Source organism: Phyllostomus hastatus, unplaced genomic scaffold (genome assembly GCF_019186645.2).
Source record: "Phyllostomus hastatus isolate PE091 unplaced genomic scaffold, TTU_PhHast_1.1 phas_scaffold_46, whole genome shotgun sequence".
In the NCBI taxonomy this organism is placed as follows: domain Eukaryota; kingdom Metazoa; phylum Chordata; class Mammalia; order Chiroptera; family Phyllostomidae; genus Phyllostomus; species Phyllostomus hastatus.
Genome location: NW_025334032.1, coordinates 20,799,498 through 20,813,192, shown reverse-complemented (window position 1 = coordinate 20,813,192; position 13,695 = coordinate 20,799,498). Strand labels below are relative to the sequence as shown.

Sequence of the window (13,695 nt, the reverse complement as noted above, 5' to 3'; positions counted from 1 at the left end):
CATCGGAGTCATGGTAAATCAACACAACAGACATTATGCAATCTTAAAAATTGTACTTCAAGACTGTGTAACCTCATGGAGAAATGTTGCTAATGTGATGTTTTGAGAAAACAGAAAAATACACAATTGCAAGGTAAAACGGAAGTGTAAAAAATTATGTGCGCATATAGGCAAAGGCTACAAGGGAAAAGGCAAAATAAAAGTAGTTCTTTCTTTAGAGCAGATTTATTGTGGGTTTTTTTCTGCTTTAAAATACACCTTTACATTGTTAGGATAATATCTATACAACAAATAAGAAGATACTAAATTCGAGTGGAGTAAAACAGAATTCCCTCCCAGGAAAGGAGTCGCTCCAAAGGTACAAGATCACAATACCCGATGGAAGAATCACTCTGTTTCCAGTCTCACTACAGTGGGCAGATGCAGACGGTTGGTGAGAAAGGACAGCGAAGGCTGTGTTGGGCTTGCCTGGCCACCCCACACCGTGTCCTCCTGTTTTGATCGCTCCAGTTACATCCCCAAGTGACACTTGGTCCTGGAGATCTTTGCGTTTATGACTTTTCCCCAAAAGCTGCAACTGCTTGAGGACAACCGATTTCAGCCACTTTTACAATGCCTAGCGAACACAGTGCTGGGTTACTACCTGAGTCTCTCGCTAGATACATGCTGATTAAAAAAAGCCAGCTGAGACCGACTCTGACTGCCCGCTATTACTTTTTGCTAATTAATGCATCGAATAATGCTGGTGTGTGAGTTACATCACAGAGACATGCACCAGAAAGCAAACCCACAGGAGTTCACAGGCAGGGCAAACATCGGTAAGGCCCGTGCACCAGGGCTTCACGTCTGGCACGTGAAGCCTCAGCTGGAGGGACAACAGAACCCCCTGTAAGTGTGGCTTGGTGTTGATGACATGCTTCGCTGTGTTGCGGTTCATCGTGTCCCTGGAAAGCCCAACACGTCCAGACGAGAGAAGCCTGTGGCTGCTGCCACTCTGGGCTCCGGCAGTGCAGCAGATTTCAAGGATTCCTCTGTGCTACCAAGGGGGAGCCTCCGGGCTCCCAATTTGCAATCAAGTCCTTGTTTCCCACATAGCCATCAGCTTCAGTAGATGGGGGAGTTAGCTGGGAAGCTTCATATCCCTTCCCTTACGGTGGGGAACACAGAACAAATACAGCATCAGTAAACTTCAGGTGTGAATTTCAACTGCTGTAAAGATAACATCCCTAAGATTTCCCTGCGCTCCCCAGCAGCGGCTGTAGAAACAGCCCTGTGGTTCCAAACACACAGACGGCGATGAAGATCCAAAGAAACACTCTGTCCACCACCATGGCCACGTATTTCCAGTCATCTTCTACCTGAAAGGCAAGCAGAAAGTCAAATCAACTTTAAAAATTCAAAACTATAGGAAATATGCTCTGTTTCATCAATAAGCTTCTTCCTTTTCAGAGAAGATGTTCCCAGAACTTCATAGACATGGCCAGATCTTCAGAGCAAATGCACAGAAGGCTTTTGTTTTGTCTGAGGAGGGCAGATACAGGCTACTCACTAGCGCCTCCTGCAGCCAACTGCAGAAAGTGCATATCTCAATAAGCCAGGATTCCATGGGTCTCAAAGGACTTCCCTGACCACAAGAAGCACTCCCAAGAAGCAGCTGCTCAGACAGTGCTGTTCTTGTCATTGGCACAAGTGGATACCTCACCCCTTGGCAGGTCTGGGAAGAGGTTTAAGGGCAAGGAGTGTAGGGCATGCAGCATGATGGAGGACCCCCTTATTAGGAACAGGCAGCCCTCTGGACCTCGAGGTCAAGCTGGCTATGGAGAGTTCACTGCATTTCCCACGTCCTTCCAGTCTTTGACCTCCTAATTTCTGGCACATGTGGCCCTAATTTCTGCGGAAGGCTCCCTGGTTATGTCTTGAGAGCCCTACCTGGTTGTGATTAAGTCAGCAGCAAGTCTCCCTCAGATTTTATGAAGGCGTCACCATGAAGGGGAGTTCTGGGCTCACTTGTCCTGTGATGCACCCCTCCCCTCACCTGAGTGACATGCAGTCACAGTGTCTTCCCCTGTACCAACAGGGCAGACTTGAGGCCTGGAGACATCCTTCCACTAGGAGACCCCGATGCTGCTAACTGCAGCATCAGGTCAAAAGCAGATGCCCGGCATGAATTTTCAGATGCCCTCAGCCAGTCATCCTTATGGTTTGGAAAGCTGGTGTGATTTTTCTGGAGCTCTCTCTTCCTCAAAGATGGAGAAGGTCCATGCTACTATGGTTACACTCTGGGCAGCAGGAGCAGAGTATGTAGATGCTAAAAATATCCCTGAGGCTCATTCAGCCAGCGCCTCCATCCCCCTGAGGTAGAACAGACAGGACTAGAGCCACAGAGGACTGGCTCCGCCTTCCTCCCACTGCCCTAGATTGCAAGCTGCTCCGCAGTCATTTCTCCTTCCCCTCTGGGGGCAGCTTTCCCACCTCCACCCCGTCTGCCACGGTTCCTTGTGCAGGAGCTCTTGGTTTTATTAACCAAGGTTGCCTTGAATGTTTATTTTAACCAGACTTCACTTGAGTGAACGTTGCTGGAGGTGAAGATTTGCTCTGGGGCTACCTGACCCCAGGTCAGCCCACCCACAAGGGCACAATAACAGACCTGGGTCTTAGAGTGATGCTGCCCGACCCTCTTGTGAACAGAACTTACTCTGAACATCTGACCACGTCTGTGAAGTGGCCCTAGGCCTGCTGCCAGTGGACAGGCTAGAGGAGACATGTGCTTACCTCCTTCGTTTCGTTTTGGTTCTTCATGTTTTCTGCTATGAATTGAACACTATTAATCACATCTTCGACTTCAGGTGAGTGCTCCGAATTTTCCGTCACCCACTGTAAAGGCTGATGACTTAGCCTTCTCTTGCTGGTCGCAAGCCGATGTGATTTATGGCAGTGGCAGCATTCTTTAAGGAGTCTGGGCTCTCTGTGATTACCCAACTTGACTTTGGTAGGCCTACTGGAAATGCTTTTGGGGTTTTTATCAGAACTGGTCTTCCTTGTCTTGTCCAGAGGCCTCCTCATCATCAGGATCTGGGGTAACCGCTGGAGGAAAACCGTCTTCACCCACTTGGGCATGGTGTGAGTTGTCGGGGTGCGATAGTGTATGTTCAACACAAACACAGTCACCACGATGGACAGTGTGACAAAGATCATGGTGAACAGTAGGTACTCACCCACCAGTGGGATCACGAGCGATGTGGATGGAATGGTTTCTGTGATGACCAGCAAAAACACAGTCAGAGAAAGCAGAACTGAAATGCAAAGTGTCACTTTTTCGCCACAGTCAGAAGGAAGGTAGAAGACCAACACGGTTAGGAATGAAATAAAGAGACAGGGGATAATCAGATTAATGGTGTAAAACATCGGCAACCTCCTAATGTAAAACGAATAGGTTATATCTGTGTATATCTCTTCACAACAGTTGTATTTTATGTCGTGCTTATAGCCTGAAGCATCAACAATTTCCCATTCACTGTTTTCCCAAAAATCATTCATGTCCACTTTAGATCCAATGATGAGGAGATCGATTTTAGCTTTGTCATAGGTCCAGGAACCAAATTTCAGGGAACAATTTTGATGATCAAAAGGGAAAAAAGTGATGTCCATAGGACAGGAACTCTTAAAAATGGCTGGTGGAGTCCAGGTAATGGTGCCATCGTATTTCAGAAGAGCTTTTGTCTTGCCTTCGACTTGGAAGTCGCCCACAGCACTGCAAGGGAAATCAGACACCATTAGTAACACCTTCTTCACCATGGGTCACATTGCACCAAAGGCAGCTTTGGAAAGAGACTGCTGCTGTCAGACTCCCGTACTTGTTATAGAGAACAATGTCGGGCTTCCAGATCTTATCTGCAGGAACTCGAAGAGTCTCAATGCCATCAAACTCCATTGGGTCCCAGCGCAATTTATAATCATTCCAGATCTAAAGGAGATAGAGGTCAGCTTTTAAAAACTCTCTTTATAAATTTCTGCCAGTGTTAGCTCTATATTTGTTTAGCAGGCTTTTTTTTAAAAGTTAAGTTCTTAATTGAAGAGTGCATTGAGTTTTACCAAAAGTTGGGAGATTAAATCCACGGGGAATAGGGTCATAGGTAGCTGAGGTGATTTTAGAAATATACAAATTACCTAATGCATATTAGATACTTATCTAATGATTATTCATTAGCTGGCCAAAGTCATAGGCACAACTTCCATGTTCCATGTGCTATATTCACATCGGAGTAGCAACTCATTTCTAATATTAAAAAGGCTGTTTGCAATGATGAGTTTGCAATGATGAGTTTGTTACAAAATCTAAGTAAAGATTAAGACCAAAAAAAAGGCAAGAAGAAAGGTAAAGGGTATCACATAAAACCAGCTGGTGGAACTCGAACTCACATGCTCTCTTGTTCAGCTGCTGATTTCTCCAGGCCTAGTTCAGCAGCATCAAAGAGAGCACACACCCCTGATCCTGAAGCTCAAGTTACAGAGGAAAATAGAACCTTCGAGAGCAGACACCAGAGAGGACAGAGTCTCTATGTCTCAGAGGGCTTTGTCACTAGGTATCTGCACCAGTAAAGCTTGCATCAAGCCAGCTGTTACCAAAGCTGAACTTCGAGCTTTGGAGAGAGATCGTGTTCTATGTTCTGTCATAAGCTGGAGTTGGAAAGAGGGGACATTAGAGGACTTTATCCATTGGGCATTGCCAGGCTGACACACGAATAACACAGGTCCAAGAGGACATGTGATGGAGACACATACGTGACGTAGCCACAGATTGGTTTCCATGATCTGGTTTACTTCATCCTGAGAAGAAGAAACAACATTTTTTAGCCCGAAATGCATTGCTAATAGAGGTGGATCACAAAGTGAGAATTACCACTGAAAGGAGCTGAACCTGAGTTATTCATGCTAACAGAGGGAGACAGAGAGGACTGAAAAGGCAACCTATAACATGCAGCCAGATATATGATATTCCACATCTGGCCTCAACCCTGTTGACTTTGAAAGAAAATGTGGCTTAAAGACTGTCTTTCAAATGTGATTTAAGCCTCATCACTTCTGTGAAGCCTTTCTGAGCACTGCAGCCCATAAGGCTTCCTGAGTCCAGGAAAGGAAAGAAGAAGAGAGTGTGGGAAGGAGGGAGGGGAAATGCCGCAGATGGTGATAGGTATCTGAACCTGGTTCATTGTTTTTCAGTCTTCTTTTCCATTTCCTGAAAACCTCCCTCCCTGAACACCACCACAGCCCTCCAGGCTCTGTGTCCTAGGCCCAGCTGCCCCTCGACATGTCAGCCTCAGCTCACCACGGAGTTTTCCAGCTGGAACCTGCCACTCCCCCACGGCACATCCCTACTCCCACCCAAGCCGCTGCTGATTGCTCCAATCATTCATTACACGAATATTCACTGAGTACCTACTATGTGCTCTATAAATGTTGTGACTACAGCGGTAAACAAGATGGAAGAAAACCCTTACCTTCATGTGTCTTGGCTGTTATTGGAGAGACAGAAAATCAACATAGATACATAATATAATTAAGATAGTGATAGGCCCTATGAAGAAAAATAAAGAGGGATGGAGTGTTGTGTGTGTGTGTAAACATACACATGCACGTGTGCACACACACACATCTATTTTAGACAGGATGAACGAAGAAGGCTTCTCTGAGGAAGTGGTTTAAGCAGGTACCTAAACGACCTGAAGACAGACAAGGAGTTATCATTGGAGAAAAGCACTGCAGGCTTATTATATTCCAAGTATAATGTGCTCATAACCAGCTACCAGCTCTCAGTGGGAAAGCTAATGAAGACACACCCAGAGCCTTCAGCAGCCTTACAACACAACAGCTGAGGTTTACTGATGGTGACCCAGTAGGTTCCCACAACTTACCAACCTTGTTTCCCAAGGCACGTGAGCATCCTCCAGAGTAAGCAAGCTCAACGTGGCTGCAAATGCTGCAGCCAGACCTCAGATGCCAGCCTGCTGTAGTTCACAGAGCTGCATGGCAGTCCTCCAGCTCCCCTGGAAAACTCTAACTGGAGACCTTGTCAAGCATCCTTCTACAAATGGGCTTGTGTCAGGTCATGGCAAGCCTTAGGATTTTAAAAGGTCAACTAAAGGAGTTACAGTCATGGTTGCCTATTGGTCAGGGAAAGCAAAGAAGTGGACTATCCATTAGCCAAGCAGTCCATGGTTGTACAATTACCCAAATCTAAGGTTTGTGCCCTCTGCTCATAGGCCACCTTGTGACCTACAGAGGTTGGCAGAGACCATGTCAATAAATCTATTGGCTGTCAGTCCAAAAATGGACTAGCTCTGCAGTCCAGAAAGGTCTCAGAGGTAACTGCCATAAGCATCTTCCAAAGACCACTTCCTCTCCATACATTAGTACAGAGAATTGCGATCAGGTGTTTATACTGCCCTGCTGTCATCCCTGTCTTCCCACCTACCCTTCCACAGGCTGGTGAAGCTTTGCAGATGTGGACAGCCTCAGAGGTGGGAGCCAACTTTATGTATCAGGACTTGGTCTTGCAAGCCCTGTTCCACATCCAGTTCAAGACCACACCAAGGCTATGGGCACTGTCATCACACAGTCCAGCCCGAGGAGGTCAGAGACCCACAATACCACTTCACAGTCCTGGGACCATTACCCGGAATCTTTCTTGGGAAAAGAAATTAGATGATACCCCACTTGCATTAAAGAATTGAGTTACAGTTTCAAATGAATTAGCTTTGAGAGCAGCAGAGAGTTCAGGTGTGCTCCATTTAACAAACCTTTGTCATTTTAGATATGTCAGGCCATCAAAAGCACTGGACAGGGGCTTTGTCCTAGATTCCTGTGGCTCAGGGTGGGCGGGCGGGGGGGACAGTAAACATGCTCCTACACTGAAAGATCATCCACCCAGGAAACTGTGCGGCCAAGGTCATTCTGTACAGCAGCAAACAAACCTCCATGTAGAAATCTCTGGTGCTGTAAGGCCAACCTGGAGGCTGATACAGCAACAGAGGGCCTAGAACCTTCTAGAAGGGAGTTGGTGATTGTGCAATCTGGCTGTACTGTATCACAGAGCCTTCCCTGGAGCTCACCATGGCTCAGTGACAATAATGAATATGGTCTACCAGGACTTCTGGTGCCTCACATGACAACAGATAGCTTTCAACACATCCATAATAATGGCTACATTAATATGTGACAGAGTAGGCTGAAGTCTTATTTTTGAAAAGAAAAAAATTACTAAAGACAAAGAAGCACAGTATATAATGGTAGAAGGATTAGTCCACCAAGAAGAATTGATGATCCTAACTGTACACACATCAAACCATAGGGTCTCAAAATACATGAAATGAAAACTGATAGAGCTGAAAGAAGAAACAAATCCCCAGTTATAGCTGGAGACTTCAATCCCCGCTCCCAGCAACCACTAGAACTACTAGACAGAAAATCAGCAAAAATGTAGATGTGAAAACATAATCAACCATAAGATTTAATTGGCATATATAGAACACTCTACTCAAAAGAACATTTTTACCTATCATGTGCCATAATACAGCCCTCAACAAATGTAAAATAATTGAAATCATGCAGTGTGTGTTCCGACCATAATGGAATCAAACTAAAAAACAATAACAATCACATCTTGGCCTTTTGGCTAAGATCAAGTATAGAAATCAGTAGCAAAAAGACATAGGAAAAATCTCTAAACCCATATAAATTAAACAACTCACTTTTAAATAATCCATGGATCAAAGAGGATGTCTCAAAGGAAATTTTTTAAAAATACATTAAAATGAATAAAAATAAAAACACAACATATCAAAATATAAGTGAAATAACTAAAAACAATACTGAGAAGAAAATTAAAAGCATTAGCCCTGGCTGGTGTGACTCAGTGGACTGAGCAACAGCCTGTGAACCAAGAGGCTACCAGTTCTATTCCCAGTGAGGGCACATGCCTGGGTTACAGGCCAGGTCCCCAGGTGAGGGCATGCAAGAGGCAACTGATTGACGTATCTCTCACACATTGATGTTTGTTTTCCTCTCTTTCTTCGCACAAAATAAACCCAAGGCAAGCATAAGGAAGGATAAAATAAAGATAAGAGCAGAAATCAATAAAATTAAAATGCAAAACAATAGAGAAAATCAATGAAACAAAAATCTGATTCTTTGCAGAGAAAAACAAAATTGATAAACATCTAGCAAGACTGACAAAAATAGAAAGAGAGAAGACACAAATCACCAATATTAGGAATAAACTAGGAGGTACCACTACAGATCTTGTAGCCATTAAAAAGAATAGAGAATACACTCCTAAACATAATTTTATCATACATTCTCAAAAGAAAGACCAATTCCTCAAAAGCCACAAACTATCCAAATTCAAAGAAGATGAAATAGACAATCTGAATAGCCTATCGCTATAAAGGAATGAATTTATAGCTTACAAGCTCCTGGAAAAGAAACCTGCAGTCCCAGTGGGTTTCCCTGGAGAATTCTACCAAATATATAAAAAAGAATTAATACCTTAGACCATGAGGCAACACCGAGGGAGGAAACCACATGCTAAGGATGGTGAAATGGAAAGATAGGAAGGACCCTGGTCAGTGGCACCATGTATGGTTTATGCTTTAGCATCACAGGCCATGTGACTGACACCCCTGCCGCTGTGCAGTGCACGACCAGGCAACCGCTGACACCACAAAGCCACCTGGTGCTAATCTCCTGGACTGTTAATCTTTAGATTCCTGTTACATAAGAAAGAAATAGACTTGTTTTACTGGAGTTGTGGTTTTTTGTTACATCTCTGATAGCAGCCAAATGCAAAGGTCAAAATCTCTGTTCAGCAGTCCCCCACCCACCATCTTCAGAACAATGTCCTGAGAGGGCCCATCGACCAGGGATTTGAAGTGATGCTATAGACTGAGGTGGCCCGCCTCACAGGCTTTAGGTGAAACTCAGTTCATCTTTCCATTCATAACAGCCCCATCCACACAAACATGGCCTCCAGCCCAACAGGTGACCTGCACTAAGCTATTGGGTGGGGGGCACGGGAAGTAGGGGAGAGGGATCAGGATTGGTGCTAAATAACAATTTATTAAAGGAATGAGTGCGTCCATCCAGGTCAAAGTTGACATCATTTTTCTTTCTTTCTTGTAAACCAGTAACCCACACTTCCAAGCTGGGCCAGAAGATAAAGGACCAAGCCACGGTCAGCCCAGTCCACAGGGAAGCGTGGATTAGAGGAACATGGTGGGCCCTGACTTCCCATCTGTGATTACAGTCTTTCCCCCGTCATGCCTAGAGAGACACCACTGTCCCACCCAGGACAAAGTGTATGAGGAAGCGGGCCTCCTGCCCCATCCACAGGCCTGCACTGATAGGATGAAAGCGCTCCCTCCTCCTGTGCACTGCTGTCTCAAGAACTCTCCCTAGCACCCCTCTCTGGAGATGCTTCCAGCTTTCCTTCCTTCCTGAGCCTGCCTATTCCTGGAATTTGGTACAAATCCTGAGCCTCAAACCAGATCTACCTGCTCCCATGCCTTGGGGCCCAAAAGCCTCCTCTATGTTAGAGTATTAAGTCCCAATACCTCCTTTCCCAGCAAGTAGGGCATGAAGATTAAATAAAAGAAAGCACTCTAGTCCTATTTGCCCTTGAACATGGTAGCAATAAGTTAAAATAAGAACTCCAAACTCCCATCTGTTTTTCCAGATCTGGGTGGAACACTATAAGAAAGATGATTCTTTTCTTTCTTATGTAACATGGAAGTCTTAAAATAATTTTTTATGTAGTAAAGACAGCATGAGTTTTGGTGTTAAACAGGGCTGATTCAAATCACAGTTCCACCATCTGTAATTGTGTGACCTTGGGGAAAAGCTGCTTAACTGAGCTTCTGGCTCCTCTGTTGTGAAATGCAGCAGAAAACCACAAGTGCAGGCACAGCACCTGGTGCATAATGGGGCACAATGATGTCAGCTCCCATTGTGTTCTCCCTTCAACTCCCCCTTCGCCGCCTTGTCTCATCAGCTGGTTCTGAAAGCATCAGTGGGAAAGTGTCTCCCTTCCAATGGGATGGCTTTGAAAGGCCAGCAGCCGTGTGGATTTGTGTCTGTTCATATGTTTCCAATCCCCGTAGCTACCATGTGCAATAAGAGGAACAATGTTTGGGACTGCTCTGATCTCTCAGAGTCAGGACTCCTTGAGGTACGTGTGGTGAACGTGAGGCACTTACCACATTGGCCAGTTGTGTGATGGCCACTTCAAAATACACCGTGATGGGATCCGAAACATTTTCTACAGGCCTGATGAACTGGTTGTAACGAGAAAACAGTTTGTGGAAGAGTCTCTCCTCAGACGCACAGCCTGCACCGTCTGTGTGGCCAGACAGAGGGGAGAATTAGGGAAGCAGAGAGGGGGCTGACCAGTGGGCAGTTTCCAGCGGCTTCCACACTGGGCCATATGGCCACTGGGGAGTCCAGGATAAAAGCCGCAGCACTGACGTCTCAGGACTAGCGTGATATCAAATCGAAGAGTGTTAGTAAAAGCGCTTTGAGAAGGCTGAGGCACACAGAGGTAAAGAGACACTAGCTCCAACGTTTGCTCATGTCACAGAATGTAACTCACCATCTTATTCACCCAGTAATTACGGTAAAGGAACGCCCTGCCCTTTCTTGTCAAAACACTGATCTGACTGGCCTGTCTCTTGGCCTAGTGAGGTGTTTGGCTGGGGAGCCTTCACAAGCAAACTGAAATAAGAAGGAACTTTATTAAGGTCTTAACAAGCCGCATTCCTTTTAAAAATCAACTTTGAATTCCATTATTTTGGAAATTTGTGAGAGTGCAAGGCTTTTAAGGCAAAATTACTTAAATTGTTTTTTAAAGAATTCAAAATTGTTCTTAAATAATAGTATATTCACTTCCTTAATTTTAGACAGTAGCTTGACGCCTATCTCTCTGTATTTTTCTAAGAATGCATTAAAAGTAGGTTACTTGCCTTCATTTGGCATAATTCATTTCATTAATAACCCCCTCTAGGTCTTCCCTTATAGAATTCAAATTTGACACCTGGAATATTATTCTACCGATTTCCCAAGGGGATTTATATCCTGAAAAAAATTAAAGAAAGAAACTGAAAATCTCATTAGATGAAAATGAACAAAAGGACAGGTGTTATATTATTAAATAAAAAATATTGTTTGACAAATGCATTTGGAAACACTGACATTTCATCAAGAAAGAACAATTTTAAATGTAAAACATCATTCTTGCCATCATAATCAGTAATGGTAGAAATATTTCTACATAAAGCAGGCAATTAAAAAATCCTCCCCATTAGCCATCTCCCTCCACTTTGAGACTTTTTATCCCGAGACATTTTTTTGAGACATGTTTTTCCTTTGAGACATGTTAGAGAAACCCTCCGTGAGCCCCCGCAAAGCTGACAGCACGTGGAAATGTGGTTTTGCTCAGGCAGAGCGCAAATCTCAACTTTTAACATGATGGATCTTACTCTCAGGGCACATTTCAGCATAGTGATGTATGACATGTTTCCCAAAACAAAGATGATTAACTACAAACTGGAAAAGTTCATACTTTGAGTAATAGTATCAGCTAACAAATCAGTTTTGAAGAAAAATATTAAATACAAATACAAGTGAATAAGTTGAATTTATCCATGGCAGAGGTGGGTAGAAAACTGCATCATTATTATTACCATATTTTAATTGGGAAAATAATATAAAATAGGGTTAGCACTATTTTATTGTCCTCCCTATCCCACCTCCTCAAATCCCTTCTTACACATTAAGCCCAGCCAATACAAAATAGATTAACAGCTGTAACAATAGTAATTCCCGTGCAGACATTCTGCATATTTACCCTTAGAATGTCTCATCTCTCTGCCTCATCAAGCACAACTAGAAAAGAAGGGTAAATATATGTAACTCAAAAGGGATGAGGAGATAAAGCAGAAACAAAACCTACCTTTAAAGAAAGGTATGAATACACACAACCAGAGGCACACACCCAAGCGAAGGCATCCCAGACCCTTGCTAGTCAGCATGACTAAAACACACTCTCACTGCTTTTTCTAGTCAAAGGTCTGTGAAACACAGAGAGCTAGCAGACAGCCCCACGCACCGGACCTTTACATCTTCAGAGTCCCACATAATCCATGCGAGTCTTCTGCAAAATAAAAACATTCACAGGCATAACAAGGTGGTTCTCAGTATCAGAGACCGAGGCCAAGGAAACGGACAAATAGAAAGGACTCAGTCTGCTGTCAGATGAGTCATCACATTTCCTGTCATCCTAGATCTCTTTTCATGCAAGAACAGTGAAGAGGAGCAGTGAGGGAGGGCGAGGCAGGCAGGACGAGGGAGGACATAAAACATCGCCCTGGCTCAGTGGATCTTTCCGTAGCGCACTCTCAACCCTAATCCTGAGGGGAATACACACACATTTCCTGGGCTCCAGCGACAGGTGCAGTGTGTGCTGGGCCCCAAACACTGTATTCCGATTCACTGCGCTCTCTAGTTAATCAAGGCTTAACCCTGTTAGAAAACTTTCTAAAACATGAGTTACATTTCTGCCTTAATAAGAGTAGCTTATAGAATTAATTTGGTTTTGTCTGACTGCAGGGCTTCTAGTTTAGTGAGCACCAACCGGGATCCAGGACTAGAGATTAGATGTCTGAGAAATGATACTGAATGCAGGGTGCCAGCTGGATAATTCTGTTTGTTTAAACACCCTTGTCATCACACACACACACACACACACACACACACACACACAGCCATTAGTAAGAAGGAAATCCTGCTATTTGAGAAAATATGGGTGAAGCCCTGGCTGGTGTCACTCAGTGGATTGAGTTCCCGCCTGTGAACCAAAGGGTCGCCAGTTCAATCCCCAGTCAGGGCATGTGCCTGGGTCTCGGGCCAGGTCCCCAGTAGTGTGTGCCTGAGAGGCAACCACACATTGATGTTTCTCTCCCTCTCTTTCTCCTTCCCTCCCCCGTCTCTAAAAATAAATAAATAAAATCTTAAAAAAATAAAAATAAAATAATAAAAAGGTAAAAATGAATTACATTTAAAAAAGAAAATATGGCTGAAACTAGAGAACTTTATACTATGTGAAATAAACAAGACAGAGAAAAACAAACATTGTGTGGTCTCACTTATAGGTGGAATCTAAAACAGCCAAGCTCAGAGAAGCAGAGAACGGTTGCTCAGAGCTGGGGGACGGGAATAATGGGGAGATGTTGGTGAGAGAGTATAACTTCCGCTCACCAGATGAACACGTTCTGGTGATCGTTATAACGTACAGTACGATGACTACTGTACACTTGAAATTTGCTGAGAGAATAGATCTTAAGTGTTTCCACCGCATACACATACAGAGAGATGACAACTAAGTGAGGTGATAGATCTATTAATTAGCCACAATGTAGATATATATCAAATCATCACGTTATACACCTTAAATATATGCAATTTTATTTGTCAGTTATACCTCCGTAAAGCTGGGGGAAGACAAAAGGAGTTAGCCCTGAGGATGACCCTCGGGCCCTCCCATCCAAACAATCTGTGGCATTGTCACAGCTACAGCATCGTGTGCCATCGTACAGAGCTCAGACTAATGACTTCCCTCAAAATGCTGTTAGCCTCATGCCTCTCGAG

General features: G+C 44.1%; 1 protein-coding gene across 2 annotated transcripts; it reads right to left on the bottom strand.

The window, feature by feature from the left end:
• Positions 1–302: 302 nt before the first annotated feature.
• CHRNA6 (cholinergic receptor nicotinic alpha 6 subunit) lies at positions 303–12,261 on the bottom strand. Of its 2 annotated transcripts, none has more exons than XM_045821458.1 (6): positions 12,002–12,261; positions 10,251–10,390; positions 4,783–4,827; positions 3,855–3,964; positions 2,773–3,751; positions 303–1,358 (listed from the first exon to the last, which is right to left on the bottom strand). In XM_045821458.1, exons 1-6 carry the CDS (start codon positions 12,078–12,080, stop codon positions 1,227–1,229), a joined length of 1,485 nt encoding a protein of 494 aa, XP_045677414.1. In that variant the 5' UTR covers positions 12,081–12,261; the 3' UTR covers positions 303–1,226. The 2 variants fall into 2 exon arrangements, with proteins under 2 accessions (XP_045677414.1, XP_045677415.1); XM_045821459.1 differs by having other exon boundaries at positions 12,163–12,261.
• Between the last annotated feature and the right edge of the window lie 1,434 nt (positions 12,262–13,695).

Excerpts from the sequence above, each read along its gene's own strand:
- CHRNA6 (XM_045821458.1), bottom strand. The coding sequence starts at position 12,080 with ATGCTGACTAGCAAGGGTCTGGGATGCCTTCGCTTGGGTGTGTGCCTC. Across the intron at positions 10,391-12,001 it reads ATTCATACCTTTCTTTAAAG|ACGGTGCAGGCTGTGCGTCT; the intron begins GTAGGTTTTGTT and ends CTGGCCACACAG. Across the intron at positions 1,359-2,772 it reads ACCAAAACGAAACGAAGGAG|GTAGAAGATGACTGGAAATA; the intron begins GTAAGCACATGT and ends CTTGCCTTTCAG.